This window comes from Mesoplodon mirus, assembly GCF_964341445.2.
Source record: "Mesoplodon mirus genome assembly, chromosome: 3".
In the NCBI taxonomy this organism is placed as follows: Eukaryota; Metazoa; Chordata; class Mammalia; order Artiodactyla; family Ziphiidae; genus Mesoplodon; species Mesoplodon mirus.
This window is the reverse complement of record NC_138978.1, coordinates 159,941,646-159,954,249: the sequence shown is the minus strand read 5'-3', so window position 1 is coordinate 159,954,249 and position 12,604 is coordinate 159,941,646. Positions and strand designations below refer to the sequence as shown.

Below are 12,604 nucleotides of genomic sequence, written 5' to 3'. Positions count from 1 at the left end.
AAGATCTTAGTTTCACCTTCCAACAACTCTTTGAGGTAGGAGGCTCAGGCCCTCGTTTTTTTTTTTAAATTTTATTGAAGTATAGTTGATTTACAATGTTGTGTTAATTTCTGCTGTACAGCAAAGTGACTTAGTTTATACATATATATTCTTTTTCATCTTCTTTTCCATTATGGTTTATCACAGGATACTGAATATAGTTCCCTGTGCTATACAGTTGGACCTTGGTGTTTATCCATCCTATATATAATAGTTTGCATCTGCTAATCCCAAACTCCCAGTCCTTCCCTCCCCTACCCACCCCTCCTCCTTGGCAACCACAAGTCTGTTCTCTATGTCTGTATCACCCTCATTTTTACAGAGGAGAAAATGACGGAACAGAAATCACACAGCTAGTAATTGAAGGAGCCAGGATCTGTACTCAGGTCTCATAATGCCCAGTCCTGTGTTTTTTTCCATCATACCATACACCTTTATGTTCAAGATCTTATGCGTGTGAATGTTTCATTATATGGGGGACAGTTAATCAAACCCCTCTTTTAAGATCTGAACCAGTTGGGAAATGGAGTCAGATATGCCTCATCATATCAGTTTTATTACAGATAAAACTGGCTTGAAGAACAGAGCCTGGACATATAGCTTACATGGGCCTTTTGCCCCACCCCACTTGAACTCATGCACTTAGTCCTGAATCGAGTAGCAGGACAGCAGCAGGCCTCCCCCGCACAGTGGCAGAGGTGCTGTCTTGCCCTGAGGAGTGAGGGAGAGGAGAGAGAGGGACTCCGGTGGCAACTAGGAGAGAGCTGAGGAGATTCTGGGCCACACATGAGCAGCACTCCTTCTCCCCTGGGGATGGGTGGGTGTGAGCAAGTGAGAGAATGGCAGAAGTCTCTCCTTAACACTTCTGAGAGTGCAGGAATTCCTCTTCTGTGGGCTTTGTAGGGTGGTTCTTCCTGTGAAGTTGATTCACTTGGACGGAAGAGACTGTAAGCTTCTCGATTTCAAGGACCACTTATGTCTAATGCATCCTGTCTCCCAAAGTATATAACATGGGACTGAGCATGTAGCTGTGCCCATAAATACTTGTTGACAAACCGTGATCTTCATTATAACATAGAAGCAGCAAAATATAGATATTGTCAGAGATAGAAAGACCAACTTGTGAATGAATGGTGTTTAAAAACAGCTGCACATTATCTTTTTTACCCACCTGAAATCCTGCTGGCTGGTAACCAATCTGTCCCAGCCATCAGGCTGTGTTCTGCCTGCTTCAGGGAGCTGCCTGATGCAGTGACTCTTCTTCCAGAGGGACGACAGCCCGTTCGCTCCTCCCTCTTGCTGTCCTTCCTTGCTCAGCACTCATGTCTCATATATTCTCTTTTGAACGAACACAGCTTTAAACCAACCGCCTTTCTCTTCTCTCTCTTTCTCTTTTTTTTTGTCATCTCTTTGTCAGCTACTAGAGGAATTTTTTTTCTTCTTTCCTGCTGTAGTCCCTGCCCTATATCTCAATCACTGTCCTTCACTCTTTTTTTTAAATTTTTATTTATTTATTTATGGCTGTGTTGGGTCTTCGTTTCTGTGCGAGGGCTTTCTCTAGTTGTGGCAAGCGGGGGCCACTCTTCATCGCGGTTCACGGGCCTCTCACTATCGCGGCCTCTCTTGTTGCGGAGCACAGGCTCCAGATGCGCAGGCTCAGTAATTGTGGCTCACTGGCCTAGTTGCTCCGCGGCATGTGGGATCTTCCCAGACCAGGGCTCGAACCCGTGTCCCCTGTATTGGCAGGCAGATTCTCAACCAGTGCGCCACCAGGGAGGCCCCGTCCTTCACTCTTTCTCAGATTTCTCTTTCTTAACCTGGTAAGTAAGTAGAAGAATAGTGCTGATGATACTCTTCCTGCATCAAGAAGTAACATTAAAATTAATAAAGAACAAATTTTTAAAAATCTTGAAAGTGCCCAGAAGACCCATTTAGAAAGCCAGCAAATATTTTCTTTTCTTATCTTTTAATTAAGCTTTTGTGGAAGCACCGGCATTAAGGATAAATGCTCATTTTCACTCAATTTTATTTTTCTTTAAAAATATAAGTATACCGTAATACATGCTGTCATTTTTCATGGCAACCAAAATTTTAACAACACACATCATAAATGGGCTTTTATGAGCCAACTTATGAGTGCAGCTATAACTTATTTCTGTGGGAAAACACACACTGTGTCCAGGCTTACAGTAGCCTATTGGACACAGCCAATGTGTTGTATGTTCTGGAACCCTCTTAGCCTAGTGTGCACAGGTTGGTTTGTATCCTCTTTCTTTGTCAAGTTCCAAAGCAAAGTGGGAATAGACGGGGTTTCTTTGCTTGATACATATGACTTCTGGACATCGATGTGTTTGCCCCACAGGAAAAGCATTTGACATCACATATGTACGCCTCAAGTTCCACACCAGCCGCCCGGAGAGCTTCGCCATTTACAAGCGCACGCGGGAAGAGGGGCCCTGGGTCCCTTACCAGTACTACAGTGGCTCCTGCGAGAACACCTACTCGAAGGCAAACCGAGGCTTCATCAGGACGGGAGGGGACGAGCAGCAGGCCTTGTGCACAGATGAATTCAGTGACATTTCCCCTCTCACCGGGGGCAACGTGGCCTTTTCAACCCTGGAAGGAAGGCCCAGTGCCTACAACTTTGACAATAGCCCTGTGCTGCAGGTAGGCACCTAGCGGTTGGCTTGGTAGTCAGTCAGTTCTTCCATATGCAGGATGCAGGAAGATCATTGTAGTGGGGGACCGTGGTCCCACTTCTGAAGTAAGGGGTAGGAATAGCACCTATTCCACCAGGGCAGACAGCTGGATTTTATTCTGCTCTCCTGTGTACTCTTAATAAGTGAAGGAAAGTAGTTTTATTTCTGCTGCCCAGTTGATGTTTGTTCTTAGTTTTCATGCACGTGTATTCTGAGATGTAAATTTTACAGATTTTTTTAAATGTTGAACAATTTTGACTTGAGTCTCTGTACTTGCAATGCAGTGGAAACATTTTGCTTCTGCCTTCCTTTTGAAGGAGGGTATTTGAATGAATCTACCAAATTTTTTTGTATCCTGTCGTACCTCTTCTTTGATTTGACAAAATGAAAAAACTATTTTTTAATATTAGCAAGAGGGAACAACTGAAGCAAGATGTTTAAGAACTCTACCTTCCTTCGTTATTGTACAAGGAAATTTTGGTTGTGTTTGTCTGGCACTGTTGCCAATCACTATGAAAACTCTTCATCACCTAAAAGCACTGGTTTTTGGGACAAGATATGAACTTAGGTAACCCTGGTATAGTGCTTAAGGACAGTGATAGAAACTTTTCCCTATATGGCAATAGAAAGAATTAAAGATTTCTTTTTTCATAAATGCCGTGTGCATATTCCTTATACACTATAATTTGGAATCTTTCTGTATTGCTTAGACGTCTGTGACCTTTTCTTATGTTCTGGCTGTTTGATTGTGGAGAGACGCGTGTCATGCCATGCTCAGCACATTCATACAGACTGGAGATGCTTCTGTCACATGGCTGGAGTTCACATCTAAATGGGGACAGCCTGTATTAATTCGCTGAGACAAGAAAGACTGGATGTGGGTTTGCAAATGCTGTATATACTTTATGAAAAGCTGTTGTGACTTCTAAGTAAGGAATCTCCCTGTTTTTCTGGGCCTTATGCCTTTGTGTTCCCTCATTCTTTCTATTTGGAACTTTTTATGTACAAGGACCCTTTGTCTAATTTGGCCGTGTGGCTTTGGACAGTGGCAAAAAATGAGAATATATTCTCGCTGGGTCCAGTTCTTCCCTTCCATTGTATTTCTATAGTTTGCTGGGAGATCATAAATCTTGATTTTGGTAAGCTCTGAGGGTTCTGGTGAGCAATGAGTGTGTCTGCAAAGGTCTTTCAGAAAATGTTTCTTGCAAAGGCGTTAAGGTGTGTTCAAAATACATGGCAGAAAGAATAACCGACTTTGATAGACGAAAAAGCAGGAGACAGATTACCTAGGGCAGAAGTGATCTATAAATACTCTTAAGTTGGTCAACTGGCACACATTTTCTAACTTTGTTTCTTCCTACACAAATTATTGTATTTTACTGTCCTGGGGAGGGAACAGTATAGTCAGTAGGGAAAAGCAGTGAGGTAATGATGTGACTGTGGTTTTCTGGCACCTTTGCTAACTGTATGCCTTGTCAGCCTGTCTTGAAGCAGTTCCCCCAGCTATAGGAATTCTGATGTTTCTTAACTCTTCATGCCACAGAAACTTGTAAGACTAAATGTGGCAGAAGGCTGTGGGCATCTGCAATAGATTTGGTCAGTTGGTATCATTATGCAAAAACATTAATTATGCGTCTCTGGATGTAAGAGCTCTGGCTCTGATATACAGTTGCCAAGGAGGGTTAACTGGTACGACTTGTAGCCGATCTGACAGTGAGGAGAGAGGCAGTTGGCTTCTGCCCTCATTGCTCCCTGTGCCTCCCTCTAAAAGTTGTGATCTCCCGGAAGAAACCTTCCTGGTTGCAATGTATATGAATATTACTAAGCATGTAGTGATTTATAATAATAATTAGCATTTATTATAACACTTACTATAATGTGGCACAATGTGACAAGCATTGTTCTAAATGCTTTAGATATATTAAATGTGTTAACACATTTAACCTTCCCAATAACTCTATAAGGTAGATACTTTTATTTTCTCCATTTTACAGATGAGGAATCAGAGGCCCAGAAAAGATAAAATCACTTGCCCCAAATCACACAGTTTTAAGTGGCAGAACTGGGATTCAAAACGTAGAAAGTCTAGTTCTAGAGTCTGTTCTTTTTAAGATGCCCGTCATGGGGGAAAAAAAAAGGTTTAGATTCAACTCTTGAGAAGCTTTTATTCCAGGAGAGCTGTGATAAAAAGATGAAGCCTGTCGAAGATATAATAAGCATTAAACACAGAGATATGTTTAGCTGTTTACACTACAGACGACTAAAAGATTCCTAACATTGTGGCCATGAGTGGGCGTTGTTATTGGAGTTCCAAGTTTGGATATGATGAAATCATCATCTCTTCTCCTTTCTAATTATACATGAAGGCTTCATGGAGATTAGCCTTGATGAGCTCTCTGTGTTCTACATGCCAGGTGTTTGGCCTGGTGTAAGCAGTGATTCTTAATCAGGGGTGTGCTTCCCAGTCTCATGTGAAGCCTTCTGAAAACATAGACGCCTGCAGCTCTGCACGTGCTTCTTAACGTCTCCGTAGGTAATGCTGATATGCAGTCCCAGGAGAGGACTTAAAGTGGACACGGGGGACTTCCCTGGCAGCCCAGTGGTTAAGACTCCGTGCTTTCACTGCAGGGGGGTGTGGTGGGTTCGATCCCTGGTCAGGGAACTAAGATCCCACATGCCGTGGGGTGTGGCCAAAAAATAAATAAGTAAGTGGCCATGGTATATTTGGGTAGTTTTATGTAATATACCACTCTAAAACTTAATGGTTTTAAACAACTGTGATTTATTATTTCTCATGATTTTGTGTTGGCCTGGGCTCGCTCCCTGGCAGGTCAGCTGGGAGCTGGGTTTTTCTCTCCCTGTGGTCTTACATCCTCAAGAGGGCTAGACTAGGCTTCTTCATGTGATGGAGGAAGTATTCCAAGAGGGTAAATCCCAGTGCACCCATGCTTGTTAAACCTCTGCTTGTGTCACATTTGCTGATGCCTCCTTGGCCAAAGCAAGTCACATGCCCAAGCCTAGAATCAGCGTATACAGGGACTACACAGGTTGTGGACACTGGCAGACATGATCCATTGGGATAATTATTATAACTACTACAGATGTAAACATCTGACTAAAATTAGCTCAATGAAAGGGCATTTATTATAAGCGCGTAGATCTCATAAAACCGAGGGGAAAACTGTATAACCTTCATTCTTGTCCTCTGCCATTATGGTGTACCTACCGACTTGATCAGTTGTAGTTTCCTCAAATGTGTTCATTTGCTTGGTAAATGTTACTTGAGCACCAACTATATGCTAAGCACTAGTGAAATGCAGTGAACAAAACAAAACAAATTCCTGCCCTGTGGGGCTTACAATCTGGTGGTGGCAATGGTGGGGTGGGCAGGTGGTGGTGATGGAAACAGACAATTTAAATAAAATAAGGAAGGTAAATAGGGAGTTGCAGGGGGCTGGGGGGGTGGCGATTTTAGATAGGGTGGCCAGGGAAGGCCTCACGAGAAGTGACATTTGGGAATGGTCAAGACAAAGAGTATGTCTGATTGGTTCAGGCCAGTGTAATGATTGATTGCTTTGTGCTTGGATGTGTCTCCCAGATCTGTCCGTAGTGGATTGGGTAAGAGGGAGAGTGAGATGGCACAAGATGGGCAGGAGGAGGCAATGACCAGTGTATCTGATACAGTGGTGGTACTACGTGAGTTCTGTGCTGGCTTCTCTTGACTGGCTTTGGGGTGTGGATACAGGATGGAGAGACGAGACATGTCTGTTGACTACCTAATGCATGCTGAGCGTTGAAAAGCATATTTCATTTAAGCCTCTCTACAGCCTTGTGCAGAAACTAATATTATTCCTGCCTCGGGAGACTCTGAGTGGTAAAGTAACAACTTAGATCAAAGAAAGGAAGAGTCAAGAAGGAAATTCAAGTATGAAGAAATGAAAGGAGTCCTTGAGTGTTATAATAGATTTAATGCCAGAAGAGGACATAAGTTAAATGATACATTAACTGTTTAGAAGATTTTGTCACATATATGTCTCTTATCTTCAGTGCCTTTACCTATCTTTTCTGTGTTTTTGTTTTCTGACAGGAATGGGTAACTGCCACTGACATCAGAGTAACACTGAATCGCCTGAACACTTTTGGGGATGAAGTGTTTAATGACCCCAAAGTTCTCAAATCCTATTATTATGCAATCTCTGATTTCGCTGTGGGTGGTAGGTAAGTAAACCATTAAATAACCTTGAAAGTGATTGGAGCTTTGGTGTAGAAGTGAATGTAGCAACTTGTTTACAACTGTATTAGTAATGTTTTTGGACCTCATTATCCTGGAAACAAAGTAATTAGGTTTTCTAAAACCTTGTCAAATCAACACATTAGTGAATTCTTATTGAGCATTTAAGTGCAAAGCTCTATGACAGGCACTATGGAGCTACTGAGGAAGTGCAAGTCTGACATTCACTTACTGAGAAGGACCTGACCTTCTAGGATCCTGCAGGTGAATGGGGCAGGCCATGTATGAATATGCGAAAAGTTAAATACTAGTACCATCAAGCGTTTAGATAAAGAGATGTCACATGTCAGAGAGTGGTTACAGGACTGTCAGGCTAGAGAAACAGATGGAATCTAAGCTAGGCGTGGAAGAATAGGTAGGGTTGAGATAAGGAGAGAGGATGTCTGGGTTGGGTGCAGGAGGGTTGGGTGCATGTCATGAGCAAAAGTATAGAGTTGGAAGCGTTTAAACCTCCTTGACTTAAGGAAAATCTTATATGAATTTGTGGAGTTGTAAACCAGAGAGAGTTTGGTAGCCAGAGACCTTAGACAGTGAGCCAAGAATCTTAGACTTACCTCCCCTTGTAATAGACTATGAAGTCTCAAGAGCAGAAACATCATTTTTGTATGCAGTGTTCCTGGTATGGGATTGATGCTCAGTGAAAGTTGATGGAAACTGTGACCAGTGAGAAATCATGTACTTTTTTGGAGTTAGGGCTATGATTTCAACACAGTAGATTAGGAAGATTAGCTGCAGGCAAGGTAACAGTAGAATATGATCGAGAGAATTTATATTCCTGTTATTACGCTGTCATCTAGGGGTTAGGTGACAAATACCTGACCTTAAGGTGGTGACAGCAGAATGGAAAGAAACATTTAGGTGCATTTTATGAAGGAAGAATTATCAGGATTTTAGTCAAAGGTGATTCTGAAGGTTTAGTGACCAGGAGAGTGATGGTATCATTAACAGAATAAACAGAGAAGATGAGCCCATTTGGGAAGGTGGTGAGCTTCGCTGTAGAATGGAAAGGTTTCAGTCGTGGAGGACATCTAAGTTTGTGTAGCAGTCAAGGACAGGAGCTTGGGAGGAAGAGGCGGCCTGGAGGTAAACATTCGGGATTCATCCTGGTGCACTGTAGGTGTTGCAGAAGTGTTTGAGTGTATTATTAGGTGGTGCTTGAAGCCGTGGAACTGGCTGCTGTCTTTAAAGAGCGAGTGAGGGTAACGGCTCTGCGCCAGAGTGCGTGTTAGTATTCATGGGGGTTTCCATGAGTCCTTAGTTGATGGTAGTACCTGCATCTAGAGGCTCCTTCCAGGATTCTTGCCCCAAACAACCCGAGGGAACGTCAGTCTACCAGAGATCCGTACGGTGGTGTGGTATCTGTCTCTCACTGTCTTCAGATCAAATACTTTAAAATCATGATGGCAGATAGCTGCTGAAATTTATTGACTTGTTATATGCCTGTACAGTCCTGGGCACATACATACAGCCACCTCTTGATCTTCTCAATAGCTCTGTGAAATAGGTATTATCATCCTCCCTATTTTACAGGTAAGGCACCGAGTTTAAGTTACATTGGTAAGTCACAGAGCAAGGTTTCGAACCCAGGCAGCCTGGCCTTGGAGTCCATGTTCTTCTTAACCACTACACTTGGCTGCCTCTTGAGATGCACACATTTCACTTCAGGAAATGGTCCTACAGATGCCCTCAGAAGTTGTTGGGGACTTTCTTCTCATGTCTGGTTAATGCCCCATCCCCTGCTAAATAAAGCTACCTTTTTTTTTTTTTGTCTTGTTTAATTTTTCTTCATACCTGAAAACACACAGTCAATACTTAATCTTGCTCAGTTTCTCAGTTTACCGTTTTGAGTGGTAAACTCAAAAACATCCTGAGGTGGTTTTCATTTCTATGTGTACATCCTTTTTCTGCATCCGTTTCAGGGCTTCATAGGTGTTTCATTCTTTTAAGGGTCTCTTCTCTCCCCAGGTGTAAATGTAACGGACATGCAAGCGAGTGCGTGAAGAATGAATTTGACAAGCTGGTGTGTAATTGCAAACATAATACTTACGGCGTAGACTGTGAGAAGTGCCTTCCTTTCTTCAATGACCGGCCATGGAGGAGGGCGACTGCTGAGAGTGCCAGCGAATGCCTGCGTGAGTGCCCCTTGGTGTTCGTCTGCTAAATTGTCTTGAGGACTTCAGAGGTGGGAGAAGGAATGGGTGACTTCCTTTGATTCCTCCTTGAAAGGAAAAGCCTGAAAGGCAGAGCTTCTTCCCTAATTTGAGAGTGTAGAACAATAACCTGCATGCACGTCAAAGGAAAATCATAGATGCGGGCAATTGGCCATAAACGTAAACTGTGCTGGTTTTATGTTTCCTTCATGAACACACATAACAGAATGGGAGCAGCATCTTCCAGGTTTGGCCTTTGCTTAGTTCTAAATACTGGGCTGGGGTTGCCTACTCTAAAATATGGTTTCTCCAGTCTTTTCTTTGTTGCCCTTTAAAATATTCTTCTTGCTTTCAATGCTCATTTATTCGAACAGCCAGGATTGTTGATTAACATTTGTCAGGTGTGATGAGTTCTAGACTAGGACTGCTATTCGATGGATTATTTATCAAAATTATTTTTTCTTTATCTCACTAAAGAGCACAATGGGGAGGATTTTCCTACTTCCATCATGCAGAGGTGGGTGGCTCTGGGAAGAAGAGTAGATCCTAGTATTCTTAGGAAGAGGTAAAATGAAAAAGATTACACATTGTTTATTCCTTCATAATGTCTTGGTTTATTCTGAAGAGATAGAGGAAGGAATCTCAGGAGAAAAATCATGAAACCGTGTAATCATGATTTGCCAAGGACTTGAAAGTGAGAAACTTTTAAAGCAGCAACATTTTCTTATGTCCTTATAAATATTCCTTATTGTATCCTCTTGGTAATAAAGGGAATAAGAAGGAAGACACTCTGAACTTGCAGGAATTATTGGCAAAAACCTTGAAAAAGGACCAATATCTTGACTCATGACTGTTTCCATTAGCTGCCTACAGCAGATTTTCTTTTTTTTTTTTTTTTTTTTGAGGTACGTGGGCCTCTCACTGCCGTGGCCTCTCCCGTTGCGGAGCACAGGCTCCGGACGCGCAGGCTCAGAGGCCATGGCTCACAGACCCAGCCGCTCCGCGGCACGTGGGATCTTCCCAGACGGGGGCACGAACCCGTGTCCACTGCATCGGCAGGCGGACTCTCAACCACTGCGCCACCAGGGAAGCCCCAGATTTTCTTACTCAATTTTTCTTTTCTCAACAAATTCCTGATTTTCAGATAAAATTTATAGTCTCCTCTAGCATTCCTAAGCACTTGAACTTCTTGAATTCTTTTACTGAACTGTAATATCCAGTGTTGGAAACTACATGATAAAGGCTGATAAAAGAAAAAAATGAAATACTCCTAAGATGTGACATCTAAATAAATGTACACATGTGTTTGAAAAGTAATCTGCTTAATGATGTCATATTTTGAGTCTATCCAGGAACATTATGGGAAAAAAACAAGTGTAACATTATATCCAGCTTCTCACTAGCAAGTGAACAGAATACAGTAGCTAACAGACTTTGATAAGGAGCTAAGTCAATTTGCTTTCCTCTTTGGTCCCTTCAGCACCATGGCCCATCAAAGAGAGAAGTTTCTGGAGGTGTGACAGTACTACAGTATTGTCAGGGTGCTGGAGCTAGGGAAGAGAAAATGACAGCTGCCTTCTCCCTTACCAGCTGATGATGAGGGAGCCACAGCTTTTTTATGTCTGCTTTTAGCAGTGGGTTAGGACATGGGGATTGTTCTGCCTCACAGTCTCTAAGCGCCAGACCATCTAGGTGCTGTGAGCTGGGCTGATTGCGAGATAATCTAGGGAGATAATCTAGGGAGACTTGAGGGAAGAGAAATAGCTGATGAAGGGAATGGGAGCTTTCAAAGTTACTTAACTCTAATTCTTGGTGCCAGCGATTCAAGTTTCTAAAAAGTTTTCAAATATAGTACTATAATAGAACTCATTGTAAAGGCAGGGAGGAGAAAAAAAAAACATATTCAAAAATTTTTTAAAACAACAATCTCCTGCTCTATCTGTAATCAAATAAAATTTTATTTTTATTTAGTGTCTGTACTTGGAGCAGAATCAATAATTTGGAAAAAATCATCTTAGTATAAATATAATAAAGATTTTCAGTGACTACAGATACTCGTCATGTAGGGAATATAGCTACTTAACAGATGACCCGTTTGGCACTATGGCTTCCCAGCAGTTGGAGGCATCTATGGATCTAGATTTCCCTTCTTGTGGATTTACTTTCTTGTGGATCTGTAGATTTCCTGCTTCTTTTGAAAGAGGCACTAATTTTTACCCATGTGTCTCAAGATTACTCCAGTCTGGGTATGCAAGTAATCTGGCATTTTAGAAGTTGGTATCTAATGTATTTGAATTGTCTGAGCCCTGAAAAGTTAACATAAATTGAAGCCTGCATATAAATTGGCCCCTTGTGCTTGGAGTTGGTATTAGAATGAAGGATAAAGATTCAGAAAAATTGTAATTTGACTTGGCTTTTGTTTGCATGTGTACAACTATGCGGAGATTCCTAAGTACAAGGATTACTTATATTTTATGACGGTACTAGTTTTGATAAGAATGAACATTTCTTAGTAAGCTGTTAACCTGACTGTATGAACCCTTTATAGACAGACATACAGTTTTCGTTTTTGTTTTTGAATGAACAGTGCATCTCGTGGTCGTTCTTAATCTGCCACCGCCTGTCTGTCAGAGATGTGGGGAATTATGGTTTTGTTTTCTTTGAGTCTTTTAAAATGCTGTTTGTAAAGGAACATGGATCTGACTTAACGTTTTGGCCAACAGCCTGTGACTGCAATGGCCGATCGCAGGAATGCTACTTTGACCCTGAACTATACCGTTCCACGGGCCATGGTGGCCACTGTACCAACTGCCAGGATAACACGGACGGCGCCAAGTGTGAGAGGTGCCGGGAGAATTTCTTCCGCCTTGGGAACAGAGAAGCCTGCTCTCCCTGCCACTGTAGTCCTGTTGGTAAGTGAGAGGCAGAGTCTGCTTCATTGTGATGGTTGGAAGACAAAATAAGCATTCCCTGTACCCCCAGAAAATAAAGCTTTGTTTCCTAGGGATTCGCACAGCTTAAGTATAGGAGAGTGTACATTGTTATAACATGTAAATGATTTAGGATCTGCCTCTACTCTCTTTAACCAGGTTGGACCTTCAGATGATTTTCTGGTGTGTATAAAAATGTGGGGTTGGCCTGAGTAATGGTTTTGTAAATAATTAGCAATAAGATCATCAAGACCATTTGAACTTTGACTGTAAAAGGTTAGCTGCTTCGTGAGTTCTTCCTTGTTAATGGTTTTGTTTAGTCTAACCTCCATGGAGGGCTGAACTCTTTCAGCACATCGGTGTGTGTTCAGAGGGGCAGAGTGCTCTTAGTCTGTTGTACTTTTTCAGGAGTTTGAGCTTTAGTTTTGCTATTCATGCCTGTATATACTTAAATTCTAGACACAGGCCATAAGGAGCCTGTGCTTGTCCACAGAG

The 12,604-nt window shown here is 42.2% G+C and overlaps 1 protein-coding gene across 1 annotated transcript in view; it reads left to right on the top strand.

Annotated features, from left to right (window-relative positions):
* LAMC1 (laminin subunit gamma 1) overlaps nt 1-12,604 on the top strand; it is a 126,134-nt gene that overhangs the window by 73,047 nt on the left and 40,483 nt on the right. The window contains exons 2-5 of the mRNA XM_082612925.1: nt 2,402-2,706; nt 6,826-6,956; nt 8,995-9,161; nt 11,903-12,091. Coding sequence (XP_082469051.1) covers nt 2,402-2,706; nt 6,826-6,956; nt 8,995-9,161; nt 11,903-12,091 — 792 coding nt within the window. The remainder of the gene's footprint in view (nt 1-2,401; nt 2,707-6,825; nt 6,957-8,994; nt 9,162-11,902; nt 12,092-12,604) is intronic.